The sequence below is a fragment of the Arvicola amphibius genome, chromosome 12, assembly GCF_903992535.2.
Source record: "Arvicola amphibius chromosome 12, mArvAmp1.2, whole genome shotgun sequence".
Lineage (NCBI taxonomy): Eukaryota > Metazoa > Chordata > Mammalia > Rodentia > Cricetidae > Arvicola > Arvicola amphibius.
The window spans coordinates 65,570,979-65,594,487 of NC_052058.2; the positions used below are offsets into that span (position 1 = coordinate 65,570,979).

At 38.1% G+C, this 23,509-nt stretch overlaps 1 protein-coding gene across 4 annotated transcripts in view; it reads left to right on the forward strand.

Moving 5' to 3' along the window:
• Positions 1 to 23,509, forward strand: part of Cep350 (centrosomal protein 350) — a 154,216-nt gene that overhangs the window by 40,346 nt on the left and 90,361 nt on the right. For 3 of the 4 annotated variants that reach the window (XM_038348773.2, XM_038348778.2, XM_038348776.2), the window contains exons 7-13: positions 2,329 to 2,442; positions 6,049 to 6,162; positions 11,788 to 11,934; positions 13,747 to 14,402; positions 15,870 to 15,991; positions 18,472 to 19,532; positions 21,374 to 21,515. In XM_038348773.2, coding sequence (XP_038204701.1) covers positions 2,329 to 2,442; positions 6,049 to 6,162; positions 11,788 to 11,934; positions 13,747 to 14,402; positions 15,870 to 15,991; positions 18,472 to 19,532; positions 21,374 to 21,515 — 2,356 coding nt within the window. The remainder of the gene's footprint in view (positions 1 to 2,328; positions 2,443 to 6,048; positions 6,163 to 11,787; positions 11,935 to 13,746; positions 14,403 to 15,869; positions 15,992 to 18,471; positions 19,533 to 21,373; positions 21,516 to 23,509) is intronic. The other variant, XM_038348777.2, reaches the window with a different exon arrangement.

A 23,509-nucleotide genomic window follows, 5' to 3' on the forward strand; every position in this document is an offset into this window, starting at 1 on the left:
GTTCAGTATATTTCTTTTTTCTTTTAAGACAGTATCTGAGTGTCTAGTCCTGAAACTCTTTGTAGACCAGGTTGACTCCAACTCACAGAGAAGTATATTTCTTTTCTTTTCTTTTCTTTTCTCTTCTCTTTTCTTTTCTTTTCTGTCCTGTTCTCTTCCTTCCTTCCTTCCTTCCTTCCTCTTCCTCTCTTTTTTTTTTTTTTTTTTTTTTTTTTTTTTTGGAGACAGGGTTTCTTTGCGTAGTTTCTGGCTGTCTTGGAACTAGCTCTATAGACTAGGCTGGTTTTGAACTCACAGTTCTTCCTGCCTCTGCTGGGATTAAAGGCATGTACCACGACTGCCAGGTGAGAAGTGAATTTCTCTTTTTTTTTTTTCCTCATGGTTTATTTTTTTTATATTTAAAAATTTCCATCTCCTTCCCTCCTCCTCCCCCCTCCCTTCCCTCCTCCTCCCCCTTCCCTCCCCTCCTTCTCCCCCTTCCCTCCCCTCCCCTCCACCCATACCTCCCCTCCCTCCCTCTCAAGGCCAAGGAGCCATCAGGGTAGTGAATTTCTTAAGTAGTGATAGAATTGGAGTGAAAAATCAGGAGACTAATTTCTAGAAAGAAGCACATATGTAATGTTTCTGAGACACTGACCATGTGTTACTTTGGGACCATTTTACCAATATGAATAGCAGCTTATTCATTTGTTCATATAGAGGCAGAAATAGATAATAATAAGCACTTGCCTATCTTCAAAGACAAAGGGTGCTATTCTTTGTCTCTCATCCTAAGAAAGGGTAGTTTATGTCTCTGACACCCACAATTTTGATTGATGCTTTTAAAATGAGTGTGTACTTATTGTTCTTAAATATGCATATGGTATAGTTTAGACACACCCCTAGTGTTTGTCATTCTTGGAATATTTAATTATTTGAATCTCCATTTCTAGTCTCTGAATATATGGTGTTTATCTCATTGAAGCCTGCTTTTTTCCAACTGGTATTCATCAATATACTAATGTAATAGCAATTATGTATTCCTCTTTTAGAAAATACAAAGTTAATTACATATTGTAGATTTATAACATTAATTATCACAGAAACATCAGACCACAATAAGATGCTATCTTATAGATCCATTAGAGTGGCATTAATAAAAAGGACAGACAATAGTATCAACAAGAATATGGAGAAGTTAAAGCCAGTTTGTACTGCTGGTGAGAATACAGAATTGTGCTACTCTGTTAGAAAATAATTTAGTAGTTCTTACAGTTACATTACCATGACCCAACAATTGGTTCTTACATGTAACTGAAAGCATTTCCCCAAAATCTTGGACAAGAATGTTTATAGCAGCATTATTGGTAATAGAAAAAAGTAGAAATAGCCCACTGACTATTAGTCAGTATATGGATAAGTAAAATGTCATATCTATTCAATGAAATATCATTTGACACTAAAAAGCCTGATAAATGATGCTAGAGCCTTGGAAAATTACAAAGTCAAAACAGGCTAAACATAAATGACCAGTGTTTAATGATTCTATTTATGTGAAATATCTAGAATAGGCACATCCATCAAGATAGGAAGTAGATGAGTAACTGCCAGAGGTGGACAGGATTTAGGAGTAGTGACTGATAAAAGGGACAAAGTTTCTTTTCTCAGTGGTAGTTATGTGTCCCAACCAACGGGACACAAATCGGGAGCCTGGGCCCTGGAGGGGAGAAACGGACAGCAAGTCTGTATTCTGATCAAGCTGCCAACTTTATTTTTTCTCAGGAGCATTATACAACAAAAAAAAACTGGAATGTCAGGTCTGGAGACAGCCCTAGCTGATAGGAAGAGATAAGGAAAAACTGAGGGTCTGTAAATGTTTACTAACAAGGAGAATGCTAATTACTTCTGGAGCCCGGGGCCTGCCAGTCTGCAGGCCCTCTTAACTCACAGGGAGAGATAAGGTTGTTTTCTGGGCCCTGCAGAGGTGAACATCTTTCTTAATATGTAAACTAAGATGGCTGGACTATAACCAAATACAGGTCTTTGCTCCAGCAGTTACGAAACTTAAAACATATTGTAAAGCACCTAATTTTGTATGCTTGAGTGATTTTTGGGACCGCTAAGACGGCTCACTGACCTGATGCCCTGAGTGTGATCCTCAGGATCCATAAGGTGGGAGGAGAGAAACAACTCCTTGCCCTCTAATCTCCGCAGCTATGCTTAGCATTCATGTGTCCAACCCCCATGAAATGTAAAAAATAAAAAAGATTTAACAGAGTGAATTTTATGTTTTAATTATATCTGACTTAAAAAAAAGTCTTTTAAAGCATCTTTGTTGGTGTGTATCAGGTTTCAACCCTTCAGAGACCAAGATTCGTACACCTGACGGGAAAGTGTGGCAAGAGGCTGAGTTTCAAAGCATGAGTAGAGAGTTGTACCGAGACCTAGCACTGCAGTTCGCAGGTGAGAGCAGAGCTTTCTGTGTCTTGCTTATTTTATGCATTCCACAACTTACAGTACTAATTGTGAAACTCTGGCTAAATTTGAGGTGTTGCCTTTTTCTTTTCTTTTTTTATATATCAGAGTAGTAGTTGTTAAAGTCATGAGACTCTCTTAGCCCCCTGGCTCTTGTCCAGGGTTAAAATTAGCTCCCATGGCTAATGATACAGAAACAAGGCTACTTTTAAACTGGGGGACTTTTAAAGCCAGGACAGACTGATTTTAGGGAAGCAGAGTTCAATTGTGGCTTACTTCTCTGAGGCTCAGAGGTCTTTAAAGTGGCCAGTAATTTTAGTCAGCATATGCAGAAATCAAAATAAGTGTTACATGAAGGGAATACATGTTAGAGAGTTAAAACTGGGAGGAGCCTGTGGTCAACGAGAGGAAACAGGATGGCGAGAACGGTGATCTTGCCACTTTCTGAGTATCTAGTAAGGCACTAAGCAAGATGCTGGTGCTTCATCTTGGTTTTGTTTTTTAACAGTTGAGGAATTGAAAGCTGAAAGAATTTTTTTCCAGGATTGCATAAAAAATTAAAGACAGGATTCAAAATCAACTGTTTAATTCCAAAACCTGACAGCTTTCTAGTATGCCCCATAAAGATTTTGCTAATCTTTTTTTCTTTTTGTAACACTAAGTGTCCAGTTTTTTTTCTTCATTTTATTGAACACTGTGTTCAGAATACTTTTCTCGTGTGGAGAGAACATATAGTAATTATGAGCAGTTATTTTAGTAGTCAACTTAAAAGGGTTCTACATTTCTGGCTTTGATATTTATTAGTTATATATATCAGGTTATGCTACATAATCTTTTTCGTTCTTAAAAAATGTTAGCGGCGCAGCTGTCAGCCCAGCAGAGACGGTTGTGGTCCCTGCAAGATCCCCGGGTGGTAGCGGGGCGGTGGCAGACAAGCGGCAACAGGTTCCCCAGGCCGGTGGGCACATGTGAACAGGCGGCGGTGGCGGCGGCAGGTTAAAGGCACAGACACAGAAAATAGGCATAAAGCTTTATTAAAGGAGAGAGGGAGAGAGAGAGTGAGAAAAAGAAGGAAGAAGAGAGAGAAAGAGACGAAGAGAAAGAAGGAAGGGAGAGAGAAGTGCGTGTGCACACGCCGAGGGAGGGCAGGAAGAGAAAGGGAACCAAGATGGTGACCAGAGGTCAGAGGTAGCAGAGGTGGGCGTGGCTTGCAAAGGGGCGGGGACCAAAAGAATAACAATCTTCATCTTTGGTTTCCTCATCTTATAAAGAAATGTTAATAACTGCACATTATAGGACAGTGTCATAGCCTGGGAGACTATGTCAGATACTACTGACATATAAGAGATTATTCTGTTACACTCTGCCCTTCTCTTTTTATGGTGGAAAAATCAACCTATCTATCTCTACTTGTGTTTCTGTTACATTTGCTGTTGTGTGAGTAAGTATATTACCCATCTTGCTTTCATTCTTTTGTATCATACTTTCCTTCTCTGTGTAGTCACACTTACTAACGTGCTGTTTAACACACTATATCATAGCAGTCATCATGATAGACTACCTCTGCAGAAAGTTTCCGTATAGTAATGATATCAGTCTTTTATACACACACACACACACACACACACACACACACACACACACACACACACACACACAAGGTTGTTTGAGTTTGGGGTTTTGCTGTTACTACAATCATGAATAACATACACTTTCTATGCAGTGTTTAATGTCCATCTGTCATCTTTATTGCTCAGCAGCATTTGATACCACAAATAATCTCTTCCTTGAAGTTCTTCACTTGGCATGCTAGAGGCAAGCTTTTCTTTTTAAATCTGCCTGTTCTTTTTTTTTTCTTCCTTTCTCCCCATCTATCATCTTTCCTCTCTTCTTTATCTAAAAGACCTACTAGGAAAATGTATGTATTCTTAACAACCTGGAATAGTTCTCTTGCAAATATCTCCACATCTGCGTGTCTAGTTGAGACCTCCTTCCTGATTTCAAACTCTTCTCAACCTGCTAACTATACCCCTTCCTTGAATGTGTTATAGATATCTCAGTCTTAGTGTAGGAAGTCAAGATTACTCAATGTAATCTTGTCACTATGTCAGCTACTCTTGCGCAGACCCACGTCTTAAGTAATTTTTCATGCCCCCCGTTTCTTTCATATCTTCTGTTCGATTGTCTAAATTCTATCTATGGCATAACCGTTACCTTTACCACCTTTGTCACTGTTACCTAAATCAAGGCACCATCAGCCTGTCGCCTGAGTTACCCGAAAACTCTCTTAACTGGTGTCGTGACTGCTAATTCTTTTAATGAGTCTGCTCTCAACACTGCCATCAGAGTAAACTTGTTAAAGTTTTGTTTAAATTGTGTTACTCCTTTGCTCAGAATGTTCTACAAACTTTCCATTTTACTGAAGAGTAAAACAGAAAGCCTAAAGAACCTTTCACCTTATCTGGCTCTCATTTGTATCTCCAACCTGGGTTCCTGCTGTTCTCCTGTTTGTTTGTTATGGTCACAGCAGAACCCTTGCTTACTCTTAGATACCATTTGCTTCTGCCTTAGAGCCCTCACTCAGAGTTATTTCTGCTCTGCTTGTACAGCAGAGCTCTATATGTATTTTAAATTGCATTATTCATATCTATAATTTAGAACTTCTGTGGTTAGTATATTTACATTTTGTAAAGTTTTTATCTTGAAAATTTTAAATAAAATAAGAATCTAAGAAAATGCTCACTGAAATTCTAAGCATGCAGTTATTTGGAGGCATGACTGTTGTAGCTTCTTCTCAACTGTGGAAATGAGGCAGATTTCTCACAAGTTTTTGAAAAAGAAAAACAGTAACAAAAAAGAATTGGTACCTAACAATGGAGTAGTGGTAATCTTTACCCCTTTTTCAGTGGAGGGCTTCACATTGATAGTTTGTGGGTCCTAGGAGTAGCCCCAGTGAAGGCTTTTCTCTCCTCCTCCTAAGACCACCAAAGGATGCTTGTGTACGGGACCCTATTTGTACTTTTTTTTTTTCTTACACAAAGTTGTTATAGAATTAATTTATAAACTCGGCATAAAAGATGAACTTACTATGCATCTCAGCAAACTCAGCATATTTTTTTCTTCACTGAGTTGACAAGTGCGCCATTTCACTGGGTGACTGTACTGGAGAGCTTCTTCTTGGCATAACCTTGCTGCTGGCATCACTGTTCTTGAGCTCCGTGGCCTTTAAAATGGAGTTTACTTGAAAACAAGCTCTATGGTTTCACCAAAGAAATAGTCACAAAGCAGAGATGGCTATTTTGTGTCTTATAGTTGGGAAGCTATAGGTGTGCACATTTTAGACAAAGGCATGATCCAGTCTGTCTGTCTGGAACTAGATAGCAAGAGATGTCAGCATGCTATTCAGAATGTTACACAATTTATAACATGAATTGTTTATGTTTGGAAATTTCCACTTAATGTTTTTAGATTGCAGTTGACCTTCGGTAACTGAAACTGCAGAGAGGAGAGGCTGCTGCACTGTGTTTCCTCATTGAGGGAGGTGGATGCTGAATGGGAACTATAACGATAGATTTCAATGTCTATGCATTTCAGATGATACCTCTGTAAAAGAAAAGCCTGCTGAAAAAAGTAAAGACAAGAAAGTGGTCAAGCCAGTACGAAAAATCCAAAAGGTGACTCAGTTGTCAAATGCAGACTCAAAAACAGGTTAGTTTTCAGTAGTTTGCTCAGCTTAAACAAAATTTTTATTTTATTTGGAAAATATAAAATATAGAAATGGAATCTATATAGATATATTATGTCATATTATTTATATATAATATTTTCAGATGTTCTCATTGTTAGGAATGTATGAAAATTCAGTCTGTTACACATCTCATAATAATATCATGTATTTTGTTGTGGTATAGTTGACAGCATTTACTGTCCATATTTAGAATATATAATTTGAAAGCTTTCTTATATGTATAAATCTATGGAAACATTTGTTTATTGTATTAGTACTGCTGTGTAGACATTCCTGACAATGCTTGCTAAAGGAAGGAAGGGCTTATTTTGGCTCACAGATTTAGGGTGAGTTAATGATGGAGGGAAGGCAATGGCAGGAGCAGGATGAGGCTGGTCATATTTCATGCTCAGTCAGGAAGCAGAGAGAGGTGAAAGCTGTGACTTAGTTCACCTCCTTTTTATTTCATCTGGGACGCTCAGCTCAGAGTAGTGCCATCCACAGGCAGGGTTGGGCTTCCTTTCTGTGCTAAACCATTCTGGAAACACCCTCGTAGCTTAACCAGAGGTGTGTTTCCGTGGTGAGTCTAAGACACATGCTGTTTACAGTGAAGATTAATATCAGATTCATCCTATGTTCAAGGTAGGGAATACACATATCTTCTCAAAAAGAGTGTTTTCTAGTTTAATAGAAACACACCAAATTAAAAGAGTGATTTTTTTTTTTTTCCGTAGAGGAATCTTTTTCTACAAGGGGATTGGTCATGATTGCCTTTAAGATACACATCAAAACTCCTGTGTTCTTGCTAGTAATGGTTAAGCTAGACAAAGAGTAGGTCACACTAGGAAAACAAGAAATTTCTACTTCCATGTGATTGCATGTCAACCTTGATTCAGATTTCTTGAACTTATAGCTAACTTTATTTCTTTGGCATGTGAGTTAATTTTAGTATTAGTTAGTTTTCTCATTTGTAGAGGATCAGATCAGTGGTATGTGTCTCACAGGGTTGTTGTGAGAACTGAAAGAATCGATACTAGAAAATGCTGCAGTATGTCCCGCATGCATAACATGCTTTCTGGTGGCTCGCTGTCCTGCAGTGTCATTCAGCAAGTAACGTTTGACCATGAAATAGTAGAGACAGTTTGAGAACTTGTCACTTTAGTTTCAGGACACTCTGAATTGATGCATTCCCTCATTACTGTATTTCTCAGCAGTAGTTGTATGTGTGGCAGTGTGGTGTGCCATGTTTAGGCAATAACAGTGGTTAGCAAGGCAAAAAATTCCTGAGAGGTACAGTAAGAAACAAAGTGTGGCACACTTTGATAAGAGATCACAAGGTCTTATGGGGAACAGAACAAGAGTGATGAGGTGCTGTTTTTGATCAGGACTTTATCTTTCTGGTTATGGACTAATTGTTAGAATGACAGCATATTTGGTAAGTACCTTTAGATGCAGTAATAGAATAATGATAGAACTAGCAGTTCTGTACAAATGAAACTTGTTCTACAAGAAAATGAGTTATCTGAATGTTAATTATTAATTATTAAAATACTTTTATATTATGTAATTCTGTCCGAGGTATCCTTTGAAATGAAGTACAAAGATTGTATTTGCCCAGTTTTATGATAATCCGCTTCACCTGTATGCACTTGATATTAACCTGGACTGAACAGCATTATATGTGATAAAACTATATTAATAGTTTATTAGCAAGAGCCATCTTCTTAAAATGACTTTATGAGACTATTTCAGAAGGCTGCAATTTAGTTTTTTATTTTATGTATCTGGTTATTTTGTCTAGTACTACAAAATACTGTCTGTGCACTTTGTGCAGCCTGGTGCCCTCAGAGGCAGAAGAGGGCATCAGATCCCTTGAAATTGGAGTTACAGACAACTGTGAATCACCATGTGGTGCTGAGAATCAAACCTGGGTCCTCTGAAGAGCAGCCCTTGCTCTTTAACTGCTGAGCCATTTCTCTATCCCCTAGCAAACAGCATTCATGTTTGTTTAGCTTTGAGTCAGAAAATTAAGGTAAAATTCCAAAGAATTCTGTTCTGTCATTGTATAAGAACATAAAGTTTGTTATAAATTGAACAATAAGCTTACAACCCTTTAAACGCTTTAGCCCCATTGTTTATGGCTAATAACAAAGTATAAAAGCATTTCTAAAGTAAACAGAGACTGACTCAGTGGGTAAAAACTGCTCACTGTGCAATGGTGGGGACCTGAAGTTGAATTCCCAGAACCCCCATAAAAGCCAGACATATAGCATCAGCCTGTGTCCTGGTGCTGCTGTGGGAGATAGTAGGTGTAGACAATACCTGAAAGCTCCTGGGCCAACTAGCCTGGTGCATGCCACAGAAAAACACAGAATAACCTGTCCCAAGCAAGATAGGTGAGGATTAACACCAAAAGTTTTCATCTGACCTTCATATGTGCATGGTGGCATGTCTTCACACACATAAGCACACACAGATATTCGCGCACGCACATACACATTTATGCATGCATGCACACACACCTACACGTGCACACACACACACATATATACACATGTACATACACATACATGCTCACACACGCATATATACTCTTAAGTATATGCACACACATATGCACACATTTTAAAGTAAGCAGAGCATACTTATAATTCAGTTTTGTAATTAGTGTATTTATCACTCATATTGCCATTTACAGTACTAAATTAGAGCTCCTTTAAAGAAACTCTTAATGGAATGTCTTTCATACAATATAATAGGATAGTATGCTAGAGAACTTGAAAAATACAAGAAAACAAAGCGATTATTTGGACCAAACAAAAATACTAGTGTTAGTTTAAGTAGTTCTGACTGGTATTTAAATTTTTTTATAACAGGTATTATTTATTTAGCCCATGCAGTAGTTTTAAAGTCATACTAGTATAATTTTAATCATTCTACACCTAAACTGTTTTTGCATATATAAAATGCTTATCATTTTTTATTTTTAAAATTTATTTATTTATTGAGGAAAGGTACCACTTTGTAGCCTTTATTGGCTGAGAACTTTCTGTGTAGACCCAGTTTGGAACTCACAGAGGCTTACCTGCCTCTGCCTCCTGAGTGCTGGGATTAAAGTCATGCAGCACCACTACCACCCATACAAATGGTATTTTTTAATTGAATTAATTTTAAATCACTATTTCATTATTTCCTTTGTTATTCCATTTCCCTTTTTTTGGGAACCCAGGCTGGCTTTAAACTCAATTCCTTTTGCTCCTGCTTCCTGGGTGTTGGAATTAGAGGTGACCTTGACAGATGTCTTCCCCCACACTTTGCTTCATATAGTGATGAGCTTGCTGGCAGGGCTGCTTTTCGTCCCGCCTGGCTCCCGCATGGTTAGCTTTACACCCGAAATAATTACATGGAAACTGTATTCTTTTAAACACTGCCTGGCCCATTAATTCCAACCTCTTACTCACAACTTGACTAACCCATATGTAATAATCTGTGTAACACCACGAGTGGTGTCTTACCGGGAAAGATGCAGCATGTCTGACCTGGAGGCTGGCTTCATCGCATCTGTCCCCCTGAGGATAGGCACGGCAGTCTGCCCCAGAGAGGCGAGGCATGGCGATTGTCTCTGAGAGGAGAGGCGGGGCAATTGTCTGAGCCATCTACCTCACTTCCTTTTTCCTGTTCTGTCTACTCCACCTATCTAAATCTTGCCCTATCAAAAAGCCAAGGTAGTTTGTTTATTAGCCAATGAGAATCCTCCATCAGCTTCACCCACCTCTTTTTTTAATTCATAATGGAATTCAGGGCTGTGTATGCTAAGCAAGCTGTATGTAGCCCTTGCCTTCCTGCTTTCGTGTTACTTTGCATTTAATTCAGTGTTTTTTTTTAAATTATAATTTTCACTTTGTAAACATTTACTGCTTTTTATATTGCTATTTTCAGATGATTTGAATTTCTTATATCTGAAACTAATGAAAACTCTTTTCTTCTTGGTAAATAACTTTATTGCAGCACACCTTTATTTTTTATGAACTTTTATGATTAAGGATAGTCTAAAACATTAGTTTTTATTGTATTATTTTAATGTCTACTTATGTGATATAACTGTAAAATACAAAAATCTCGCCATGTGGTGGTGCACTCCTTTAATCCAGCACTCAGGAAGCAGAGGCAGGTGGATCTCTGTGAGTTCAAGGCCAGCCTGGTCTGCAAGAGCTAGTTGTAGGACAAATTCCAAAGCTACAGTGAAAACCCTGTCTCAAAAAGCAAAAAAAAAAAAAAAAAAAAAAAAAACAACCAAAAAACCAAAAACAAAACAAAAAAATGAAAGTCTCTACCATGCTATCCCCATAAAAGTGATTACCTTGTGTTTATGTTTCTTCAGAATTTTGTCCCTGTGTTTAGATTAAGCTTTCATTTGGTTAGCAGGTATGTTTTATCATGTGCTGTGTTCAGGTAGTAGCTTGAGATTTCAAGACTCGCTGTGATTTGGTTCTTAATTTTAAAAGTGTTTAATGTTTACTTGAAATGTGGAGGTAAATCAAGTTTTAAACAGGTACAGCAAGATGGCCTAGTAAGTGAAGTTATTCACTGCCAAACCTGATGACCTGAGCTTAATCTTAGGACCCATGAGGTGAAACGAGAGAACTGGACTGATGACCCCAACTTGTTCTCTGACTTCCCCATGTGTGCTGCTGCACATTCTCCGTACCCCCCAAAATACATGTGATTTTTTTTTTTTTTTTTTTTTTTTGGTTTTTTGAGACAGGGTTTCTCTGTGGCTTTGGAGCCTGTCCTGGAACTAGCTCTTGTAGACCAGGCTGGTCTCGAACTCACAGAGATCCGCCTGCCTCTGCCTCCCGAGTGCTGGGATTAAAGGTGTGCGCCACCATCGCCCGGCACGTGATTTTTTTAAAAAGAGATTTGAACAAACTTGTTAACTAATATTGATGACTTAGAGTTAAAAATATACTTAAATTTATAAAATTTATTTTAATTTATGTGTACGAGTGTTTTGCCTACACATGTGCCTGTGTGTTTAGTGTGTGTTCAGTACTCACAGAGGACAAAAGAGGATGTTGGACCCCTTGAAATTGAGTTGCAGATGACCGTCAGCCTCCATGGGGGTGCTGAGAATCGAACCCAGGTCCTCTGGAAGAGCAGCCAGTGCTTTTAACTGCTGAGCCTCTCTGTACTCTAAAAATCCACTTTTAATGGCAGGTCTTTTGACCTTAGCAGAAGGTAAATGTAAAATTAGTTATAAAACCTACATGACCGCCGGGCGGTGGTGGCGCACGCCTTTAATCCCAGCACTCGGGAGGCAGAGGCAGGCGGATCTCTGTGAGTTCAAGGCCAGCCTGGTCTACAAGAGCTAGTTCCAGGACAGGCTCTAAAAAAAAGCTGCAGAGAAACCCTGTCTCGAAAAACCAAAAAAAAAAAAAAAAAAAAAAACCTACATGACCAAGTAACTATATTTCTTAGAGATAAAATGAAAGTTTTAAATGTGGTGCAGTATGTATTTTAGATGGTAATTACAAAACCTCCATGACCAAGTAACTATACTTAGAGATAAAATGAATGTTTTAAGTGCAGTGCAATTTGTATTTCAGGTGGTAGTCGTTTGATAAGCACATCTTCTTGGCGAGATGGACAGAAATTAGTAAAGAAGATTCTGGGACCTGCACCCAAAATGGAGCAAAAAGAGCGAAGACCAGCATCAAGTGACAGAAGTGGAAGAGAGAGAATGGCTAAATTTGGTGAGAGGATATAGTTAAAATTGTTGTAAAAAGCAAGGTTGCTTGTTTACTACTTAGAAGGTAAAAATGTGCCGGCAAATACTTTAAGACTGCATTAAATCTGTTTCTGTAGCCCCACAATGAGGAAATGTTTTGTGGAGCTTGGCTAGGTCTGGAGAAGAGTCATCTTCTCCTGGCATCGACCTCTGGCTTCCACGTGCACAGGCCTCCCTCTCCATGGTCACATATCCACACGTGTGCCTGTGCCTAAATATACAAACATGCACACACACACACACACACACACACACACACACATGGAAAAAGGAAAAAATAACTAGTTATGCTTTCCATCATACTAACTTTTGGAAATGAAACATAAAATCCCCACAGGCCAGATTTCCTTTTTAGTAGTGAAATTTGCCTCACTTCATTTGAGTTCCTGGAGTCATAATTAAGCAAGAAATGTCATCAACTCTGATTTAATATATTGTTGTCAATACAGACAGCAATTATATTTCTTTGTTTCTTTCATCTTGCAAGTAAACTCATACATATTCTTAGTCTAACGTTAAGCCATGTCAGCAAATTATAGATGATAGGATGGTTGTTTGCTGACGTAATGTATTTATTGTGTTCTGCTATTTGTTGGAGACCCATAGAGGCTCAACTCCTGTCAACAGGTGAGTATTCTGTAGAAGTGGGCAGTACTTTTAATATATAGGACTTCATAGACCACAATCTCTGGCTACCTAAAAGATTTATTTATTCTAACAAAATAAAATGCTGCACATTTCTTATGCTTCTTACTGAAGTTCTTCCTTGTTTTTTAAAAAGGTGGGTAGAATACCAAAATAGTCTTTGAAAATACTTTTGAGATTTGTTTTATAGATATTCCTAAGATGTGATATGTAGGAGGCCAATTTTAATTTTTTCTTTATCATAACAGGAATCTAAGCTTTCATAAATTCTGTGATAAACTCATCTAAATATGGTGACATCTAATTGCAAAATGAGTCAGATTGTATAGAATTTTTTAGATGCTTTTATTAGTTATATTTGGTGCAGTTTGATCTTTCTTTTTAAAAAAAGTATTATTTTATTTTTATGGGTATTTTACCTGTGTATGTGTCTATATACCACATATGTGTTTGGTCATAGAAGCCCCTGGAACTGGAGTTACAGTTAGTTGAGAGCTGCTATTTTGTGGGCTGAGAATCAAACCCAGGTCTCCTGGAAGAGCAGACATTTCTCTTAGCCAATAAGCCTACTCTCAAGCACCAAGTTCAAAACATTTAAAATCATTAACTTTCTTAAAGATTTGTAAGGAGTTTCTTGGTTAGGTTTTATTATTGATGGAGGCAGAGTCTCATGTAATGTAGCCCAGGCTGCTTCTGCTCCCCAGTGTTGGAATTACAGGTGCATATCACCACATCTCACTGCTGCTGCTTTTTTTTTTTTTTAAAACCCAGGTAGTAAGAGTATCGATATTTTTAAATAAAGCTTTTGAAGAAGGAAAAAAATTAAATATGTATGTATAAGAGAAATAGTAATGTTACTTATTCTCATTAGTTATAATATTTGTCTTTTTTACGGAAATACTAAAAGATGTATTATAAAAAATATAGGAAAGAGTATAAATGAAACTCTTTTACTGATTTAAAAAAAGGGTAAAAAAAAGGGAATTTATTCTTACAAGAGTCTTTGGACTTTTGTAGGATATTTGAATCTGAGTTTAAAATAAAGGAAAATTCCTTAATCTTCCTATTAGTACAGTAAATCTTAGGGATGAATCTGGAGTTTTAATGTAACTAACAGTCTGTACAATTGCAGGGGGCCATATTGGAAGAGCAGAATCCGACCCCAAGTTGGATGTTGTGCATAAACATCTCCCACGAAGCTCAGAACGGTCAAGAAGTAGAGCTCGGTCTGAAAATAATATAGTGAAATCAGCTCCATCCCTTCCAGACAATAAGCAGGAGGAAAACGCTTCCTTAAACAAGGATTTTTTGCCAGTTGAAATTCGTGGCATTCTTGATGACTTACAGCTAGATTCTTCAGCTCCACCTGTGAGGCAAGAGATTGGAGAGTTACAGAACCAGAAGTCATCGGCACCCGCACCAGTGCCTCGGAGTCACAGTCCTGTGAAAAGGAAGCCTGACAAGATAACTGCTAATGAGGATCCACCTGTGACCTCCAAAAAGCGCCACTATGACACAGACGAGGTGCGACAGTACATTGTCAGGCAGCAGGAAGAAAGGAGGAGGAAGCAAAATGAAGAGAAGAAGGCTCAAAAGGAGGCTACGGAGCAGAAGAACAAACGGTTACAGGAGCTCTACCGTAGACAGAGAGAAGCCTTCACTAAAGCCAAAGCTGTGCCTCCTGATCCATCAGCCTCCAGGCGGCTGCAGGAAACATACTCCAAATTGCTACTAGAAAAGACTTTGCTGGAAGAGCCAGCTCATCAGCATGTTACACAGGATACACAGGTACTAGTAGTGCTGGGAACACAAAGTGGGGTAATTAATGGTGAGGAAAACTTGCTCGCTGTACGGAAATGTTGGAAAATTATCATCCCTACCACTAGACATGCTCCGACATGTGACAGTCAAGACCTTTCATGAAATTTATTGCATGCAGAGAATGATGAGAAGCATACAGAAAGTAAGAGCTGAAGAGCTTGCAACATTGTTTACCAGTGATCTCTGTCATTCTGATATTCCTGCCTGGTTTTCACTGTAGTCCTGAACAGATATTTAGTTAATGAAATATTTAGTTTTGGGTTCAGTGTTGAAGTGAAGACATACTCTTGTGATAATGGTTTTTTTTTTGTTTGTTTGTTTTTGTTTAGTTTTTGTTGACAGGGTTTCTCTGTGTAACCCCGACTCACCTTGAACTCACAGAGGTCCACCAGCCTCTGCCTCCCGAGTGCTGGGATTAAAGGATTGTGCAACCACTGCCCAGTGCTAATGTTTTTAAGACTGGTAACTGAGTGTGTTTCAGGTATTACATACTGTTTTAAAAGCTTTACTTATAAACATCAGTAAATATGACTCCAGGAAGGATATATATATATATATATATATATATATATATATATATATATATATATTCTTTTTACTTATCAGATGAAAAACCTGAGATTTATAAAGGATGCTATTTTATTTTAACCATGTTGCTAATATTAATGTCTGTTTAGTTTCTGCTCATATTTTAAGGGAATAATTCACCATGGAGGGGAAATCAGAGTGGTCACATGATATTTACAATTAGAAAGCAAGCAGTAATAGACATGTGATGGACCTTAGCTTGCTTTCTCCATTTAATTACTCATGGTTCTAGCAGGGAATGGTGCCACACGCAGTGAGCAGGTTTTCCTAACTTAACACAATCAAGATATTCCTCACAGGATTACCTAGAGGCCCATACCTAATTTCTGGTTTGTTCTAAATTCTGTTGAATTGACAGTTATTACTGACCCATCACAGTGTCCTTGTTGGATTTTAGATGATGTTTTGCAGTTAATTGTAGTGGTTGTTTTTGTTTGGTTTTCTGTGATGCAGGATCCATCCCACAACCTGGTGTAATATAGGTAAACACTTCACTGAGCTACATCCCACAACTAAATATAAAGTGATTTTACTTGAGGAAGGAAAAAAGACCTCTCTTTTATGATGTTTTTTAAAGATTTTTTTATGTACATTGCATGCATATATATCTGTGTGAGGAGATCAGATCCACTGAAACTGGAGTTGTAGACAGTTGTGAACTGCTGTGGGTGCTGGGAATTGAACCCGGGTGGAAGAGTGGCCAGGGCTCTTAACTGCTGAACCATCTCTCCAGTTCCATGTGATCTTTTTTTTTCAAGTTAAAGTGACTTGATAAGTTTCTTATGTGCTACCTGAAGACATTTTTTGTGATCAAAATCAGATAAATTTGATATCCTTTTCTCTTAGGTAAGACCTGGGTACCAACCATCTGGAGAATCTGATAAAGAAAACAAAGTACAAGAACGTCCTCCGAGTGCATCTTCTAGCAGTGACTTGTCCCTGTCAGAACCTCCACAGCCTCTTGCAAGGTAGAGGGGGAGAGGGATAGAGAGAGGATGAAAGATGAGATTCTTTCTTTTTATAAAAAGACTTATTTCAAATTTGGTAAATATCTTCAACTGAAGCCTGAATATGGTGTATGCTGTGTTCACTCTGCTCTGCTTGGTTTTTTAGTTTCTTCCTGTCCTTTAATTCCTGTCCAGGGTCAATTCCTTATACGTGTGGTAGCACTCGTGCCTCCTTTGAACCAAAGTTTCTTGGATGGATAAATCACAGTGAAAGATATGGATGGTTCTAAATTATACTTTGTAATAATAACCATTGAGAGAAGAAAAAAGATTTGAAGCAGTTTGAGAATGCACAAATACAAGTCAGATCTCTTTCCAATTTGTAGTTAATACACATGGTCCCCTTTCACCCAAAGGACAATAATATTGATCACATTTTAGTGTTTTTTGTATTTATTTATTTTATTCAAAATATGAGTGTTTTGCCTGCATGTATATACATACACTACATATATTCCTAGTTCCCATGGAGGTCAGAAGAAACTAGAGGATCCCCTCAAACTAGAATTACTGATGGTTATGAATCATTGAGTCACTGTGTGGGTGCTGGGAACCAAACTTGAGTCCTCTGCAAAAGCAGGAAGCACCTTTTTTAGTTTTTATTTTAGATTACACATATGTGTGTATGTGGATATGTGCATGCCATTACAGGTGTCTGCAGAGATGGTCAGTCTCATATGAGATGCCTGGTGTGGATGCTGGGAATTGAACCTGAGTTTTCTGGAAGATCAGCCAATGCTCTTAACTGCTGAGCCATCTGTTTAACCCAAAAGAAATGCTTTTAGCCTCAGAGCCATCTCTCTAGCCCCCAATAATATTGGTGTTATTTATTGTTTCTTAATTTCTAGGCCTAGTAAAAACCGTTGTTTGTGTTTTAGTTTGTTTTTATTTGTTTTGTAGTGCTGATGAAGCCCAGTACCTTGTGCCTTTTAGGTAGTGATTTAGTGCTGACGCACATTGACAGCCCTAAGCACTATCGTTATTATTGTTCTACAGAGGAGAGAATTGAAGTCTAGACTTTAATTAAACCTTCTTAAGGTCAAAACAGAAGTTGTGGAAGTGGGTTTGAACATAGGCAATCTGACTTTATTGTTTTGTTTTGTTTTTCAAGACAGGTTTTTTTCTGAGTAGCCTTGGCTGTCCTGAAACTTACTTGGTAGGCCAGACTGGCTTCGAAGTCACAGAGGTCTGCCTGCCTCTTGGATCTAACTTTAAAAGCCAGTACTTTTAACCAGAGAAATGTATGATTTGTTTCATGTTCTAAATGTATTTTAAGCTTAAATCATAATTATAATTTTTTATTATGAATATGTTTGTTTAGATAATACGGTTCATGTCATCATTGTCAGACCTGCTATGCTGGTGTCATGTTTACATTTTTTTGCCTTTCTCTGAGTTTCTTATTCAAAGAATGTTAAGAAACAAACCAAACACAAGTTTGTTGTTGCTTTGCATCACTACTTCCACTTCTTTCTTTTATTCCCTTCCTTCTTCTCCTCCTAAAATTTTAGATTTTTTTTTTGTGTGTGTATGTATGTTAAAAATTGTACATTTTTGCTTGGCGGTGGTGGCGCACGCCTTTAATCCCATACTCGGGAGGCAGAGACAGGCAGATATCTGTGAGTTTGAGGTCAGCCTGGTCTACAGAGTGATTTCCAGGATAGGCACCAAAAACTACACAGAGAAACTCTCTCGAAAAACCAAAATGAATGGATGAATATATAATAAGAAATTTTTTAAAAATTAAAATTGTACATTTCTATAATGTACCATGTATTATATGTGTGGAGCACATATACTGGGGCACACATACTGTGGTCGGAAGGTAACTCTGTGTAGTCCCTTCCATCTTTATTTGGGTTCTCTAGGCTTGAATGGTAGAGGCCTTTACCTGCTTAGCCATTTGATGGGTCCCAATATTATGCAATCTTAAGCATTTCTCTTTTATATATTATTAAAGGGTTGGATAGTGGTATTGTTCTAAGGAAGCTTTTCTGCAGAGTTTTAAGTAACCACTTGAAAAAAAATAAATTTGAAGAAGGCAGTTTACAAAACAGTATAAATAGTGAAATACCATTTTTGTGCAAATACCATAACAAAACCACAACATACACATAGATAAAGTTAGCAAGGGTATAATTGTAAGCCAACTACCAAAGATAATGAATCCTTTTTTATTGGTTATTTCTGAGTAATCTCTCACTCTCAACCCTTTTGCCTTTTTTTCTGGAAGTGTTTATATACTATTCTTATAATCAGAGAGTCCCTTTCCCCAATTTTAAATGATAACTTAGACTGGGGATATAGGCTCTTTGTAGAATACTTGCTCAGCATGACCAAGACTCTGGACTCAATTGCTAGCACTGCAAAAACTAACAACAACTAACAATAACAAACACATGGGTTACTGTATTAACTAACATTGTGATTTCTGTTACCAGAAGAGACTTGATGGAACCTACATGGATACAGCCTGACAGGTTGAGCCCACGAGTTCACAGTTCTCAAGCACAGCCCCTTGTTGGAACGGCTGAAAATTTACTTTCCCAACTCTTGCATCTTGAGCATGTAGGAGTTTTGCACAAAGACTATGACTCTGCTTTACCAGCCAAGAAGAGTCATAATAAAGCTTCAGGACCATTAACTTTCACACCTCAACCATATCTGACCTCACAAGCTCCTCATCCAGATGCCTTGTTAAAACCGAGTACCAGCCAATATAAGAGTAAACTGGATCGTATTGAAGCCTTGAAAGCAACAGCTGCTTCTCTGTCTAGCAGGATTGAAAGTGAAGCTAAGAAACTAGCTGGGGCCAGCATTAACTGTGGGTCAGTGTGGAACAATGACTATGATGTGCAGCAGGCACCTCAAGAGAATGGGCTTTGGACTAAAGCTGTCAGTCCACCTGTGAAAGAGGACATTGAAGATGTTTTCTCTGCCCGAATTCAGAAGATGCTGGGAACCTGTGTATCTCATGCAACTTTTGATGATGATCTTCCTGGTGTAGGCAGTCTTAGTGAATTTAAGAAACTTCCTGAGATGATCAGACCCCAGAGTGCCATATCAAGCTTCAGAATGACATCCCCTAGTCTGAAACCAGGAGGGCTGCTGGCACAGTTGTGTAAGAGGCAGACTGATTCCTCCAGCTCTGATATACAAGCCTGTTCTCAAGACAGAGCCAAAAGGTCTCTTTGTTCCAGCATAGACTCAGTCAGCGAAGGGCCTCTTCTTAGTGAAGGGAGTCTCTCTGAGGAAGAAGGAGGCCGGGATGCACGGCCCCTCCTGAAGGTAGCAGAACTCTTAAAGGAAAAAGAATTCTGTGCTGGAGAGAGAAATTCTTATGAACCCATCAAAGAGTTTCAGAAGGAAGCTGAGAAGTTCTTGCCACTTTTGGGCCACGTAGGTGGTACACAGAGTAAGGGACCGTGGGAAGAACTGGCAAAGGGAAGTCCACACAGTGTCATTAATATTTTTACCAAGTCATATCAGTTATATGGAAAAGGTGAGAAAAATTGGCTTATATTACAGTAAGACAATTATTTCATAATTTCTTTTCTTTTAATCCATGGTCTCTCAATACTGAAATTGTATAACACAGCTTTCTTTTTCTATAATGAAGTTAATTCCTTCAGTTATGTCTGTTTCTGTTTTCATGTTATTATAGGTGAATTCTACCTAGTGTATAATAACATAACCTTAGAATTCCTGGGCTGTATATTTTCTCACTCTATAAATGGAGCAAATTATTTGACAATGAATTGATTCTGTGTGTTCTTAGACTCTTACTTCTTTTCCTAAAATTCACATTTAGGCACTTTATGATCTTGTGACAAGTTTATATATTATTCCTCTCTTTTGCTTAACTACTTTATGTTGGTGGTTGTTCTGGTTAGGTTTTGTTTTCAACATGATACAAACTAGAATCACCTGGAAAGAGAGAACCTCTGCTGAGGATTTGCCTAGATCAGACTGGCCAGTGGGTATGTCTGTGGAGCATTGTCTGTCATGGTGGTTGATGAGAAAGGTCCAGCTTTTCCGATAGTATCACTGTGTGGGTGGTGCAGTCCCTATGGGGGTGGGCCTAGACTGTATTAAAAAAATAAAAACTAGCTGGGCGGTGGTGGCGCACGCCTTTAATCCCAGCACTCGGGAGGCAGAGGCAGGCGGATCTCTGTGAGTTCGAGGCCAGCCTGGTCTACAAGAGCTAGTTCCAGGACAGGCTCTAAAAAAGCTGCAGAGAAACCCTGTCTCGAAAAACCAAAAAAAAAAAAAAAAAAAAAAAAAAAAAAAAAAAAAATAAAAACTAGTTGAACTTGAACCTTGAGCACTAGAGCAGGCCAGTAAGCAGCCTTTCTCTGTGGGTCCTGCCTCTGCTCCTGCTTGAGTTCCCCCCGATTTTCCTCAGTGATGGATTGTGACCAAGCTGTTTTTGATTATGGTTATTTATCACAGCAAGCAAACAAGGACAGTTACATTTTAAATTCCTTTTGATTCTAATGCTCTTTCATTTTTTTTGATGAAAGCAAAATGTTTAAATCAATATTTTTATTTAGTATTATTTTATTTTATGTATATGGGTGGTTTACCTGAATGTATGTCTTGCGTCTGCCTGGTGCCAGAAGAGAGTGTTGAATCCCCTGGAATGAGTTACAGATGATAGTGAACTGCCCTTTAGGTGCTGAGAATGGAACCCAGGTTCTCTGGGAGAGCAGTAAGTGTTCTTAACTGAGTCATCATTACATCTTGATATTCTTGTTTTTTAATAAGAAAATTGGCTTCATTCTTAAATTCTTGTATTAGATCTTTATTAAAATTTTATAGCTATAATGAAATATTTGGAGATAAAATATGTTATTTGGGATTTGCTTCAAAATAATCTGTAGGTCACTGTAGAAGAGAGAAACAGATTGTTTCATTGAAACTATCTTGCTTTTGTATTAGTCATAGTAATGGATACAATAGTTTCTTTATGCTTATTTATTTTAAAAAATTTCCTAAAAAAAGTGAAAAGCAGCCAGGCATAGTGGCCCACACCTTTAAGTCCAGCACTCAGGAGGCAGAGGCAGGTGAATCTGTGTGAGTTAGAGGCCAGTCTGATCTACAGAGCAAGTTCCAGGACAGCTAGGGCTACACAGAGAAATCCTGTTTCAGAAAAGCCCAAAACCCAAACCAAACCAAAACCAAAAGAAATCTATATGGCTGTTAAGAAAGCAAGCTAAAAAGATGAATTGTAAAAGCAATTGAAGCTGTCCCTTTTTATGTTAATAACGTCATGCTAGAGAATGCTTTGCTTATAGTTTTTCATTTTATTTTTAACCATACCACAATTATTTCTTTTGATAGGATTTGAAGATAGAGGAACATCAGCATCACGGCCTTTCAATGCCACCACAACCCCACTAAGCAGTATCTCCTATGAAGATGATTTTGTCTCATCGCCAGGGAGTGTGACATTGACAGAAAAAAAATCTACTCACGAATCTCAGTAAGAATTTGACAGCAAATATGAAATAAGGTTTTGAGTAGAAAAATATGTATAAATGAGGACTCTGATCAGAGTTTAAGTAGCATCTTGCTTGTTGACTGACATATCAAAGCTTTATGGCTGTAGACCACAGACTCTCGACGTGGACTTCCTGAGTTGATGCTTGACTCTTTAATGCTTGTTTGTATTTGAGCATAATGGTGAAGCTGGTAGAACCTGCTCACCTCACAGAGTCGTTAGAAATGTTCAGAGAAACACACGGTTTTCTTTTTTTGCGATAGAGTCTCATCTAGCCAAGGATGACTTTAAATTCTTGATCCTCCTTCTTCCAGTTCTCAGGTGTGCTGGGCTCACCTGTGTGTGCCACCACACCTGGTGAGTGGAACATAGAATACTTAAAAGGACCTAATTACAGACTTTAAATCAATCTGTGAATTTCAACAGAGGATAGCATTGGGAAACAGTCTTGCAACATATTAATATAGGAAGTGAAAATATTGGTTTTCTGTGGTAGATGAGGAAAATTAGGTAGACATTTAACTTTGTGCTAAGTAGTTTTTTAACTCAAGAAAACATCTAAAACTTTGATAAACAGTTAACATCTAAGCTTTGAAAAGTAGGGTATGACAACTGATAATTATTGGACTCTTAATGTTCAAGACACTGAATGGATTCAGGGACTTTGCCTATATAGCTCATTTTTCTAGAAGCCTGATTTGGGAAATATTATTCTTAGAATACCTGGGTTTTTTTTTTTATTGATTTTTATTGAGCTCTACATTTTTCTCTGCTCCCCTCCCTGTCTCTTTCCTCCCCACTTCAATCTTTCCCCAAGGTTGTCATGCTCCCAATTTACTCAGGAGATCTTGTCTTTTTCTACTTTCTACTTCCCATGTAGATTATATCTATGTAAGCCTCTCTTAGGGTTCTCATTGTTGTTTAAGTTCCCTGGGATTGTGGTTTGTAGGCTGGTTTTCTTTGCTTTATGTTTAAAAACCACCTGTGAGTGAGTACATGTGATAATTATCTTTCTGTGTCTGGGTTACCTCATTCAAAATAATGTTTTCTAGCTCCATCCGTTTTCCTGCAAAATTCAAGATGTTGTTATTTTTCTCTGCTGTGTAGTACTCCATTGTGTAAATATACCACATTTTCCTTATCCATTCTTTGGTTGAGGGGCATTTAGGTTGTTTCCAGGTTTTGGTTATGACAAACAAAGCTGCTATGAACATAGTTGAGCACAAGTCCTTGTGGCACAATTGAAGATCCTTTGGATATATACCCAAAAGTGGTATTACTGGGTCTTGAGGAAGGTTGTTTCCTAGTTTTCTGAGAAATCACCACACTGACATCCAGGGGGGTTGTACCAGCTTGCATTCCCACCAGCAATGCAGAAGTGTTCCCTTTTCCCCACATCCACTCCAGCATAAGTTGTCATCAGTGTTTTTGATCTTGGCCATTTTTACATGTGTAAGATGGAATCTCAGAGTTGTTTTGATTTGCATTTCTCTGATGACTAAGGATGGTGAACATTTCCTTAAGTGTCTTTCAGTCATTTTAGATTCCTCTGTTGAGAGTTCTCTGTTTAGACCTGTACTCCATTTTTAAAAATTGGATTATGTGTTCTTTGGTGTCCAATTTCTTGAGTTCTTTGTATATTTTGGAGATCAGCCCTCTGTCTGATGTGGGGTTAGTGAAGATCTTTTCCCATTCTGTAGGCTATCGTTTTGTCCTGTTGACTATGTCCTTTGCTTTACAGAAGCTTTTCAGTTTCAGGAGGTCCCATTTATTGTTTCAGTGTCTATGCTGCTGGGGTTATATTTAGGAAGTGTTCTCCAGTGCCAATGCATTTAAGTGTATTTCCCATTTTCTCTTCTATAAGGTTCAGTGTGGTTGGCTTTATGTTGAGGTCTTTGATCCATTTGGCCTTGAATTTTGTGCATGGTGATAGATATGGGTCTATTTTCATTCTTCTGCTTGTTGATATCCAGTTA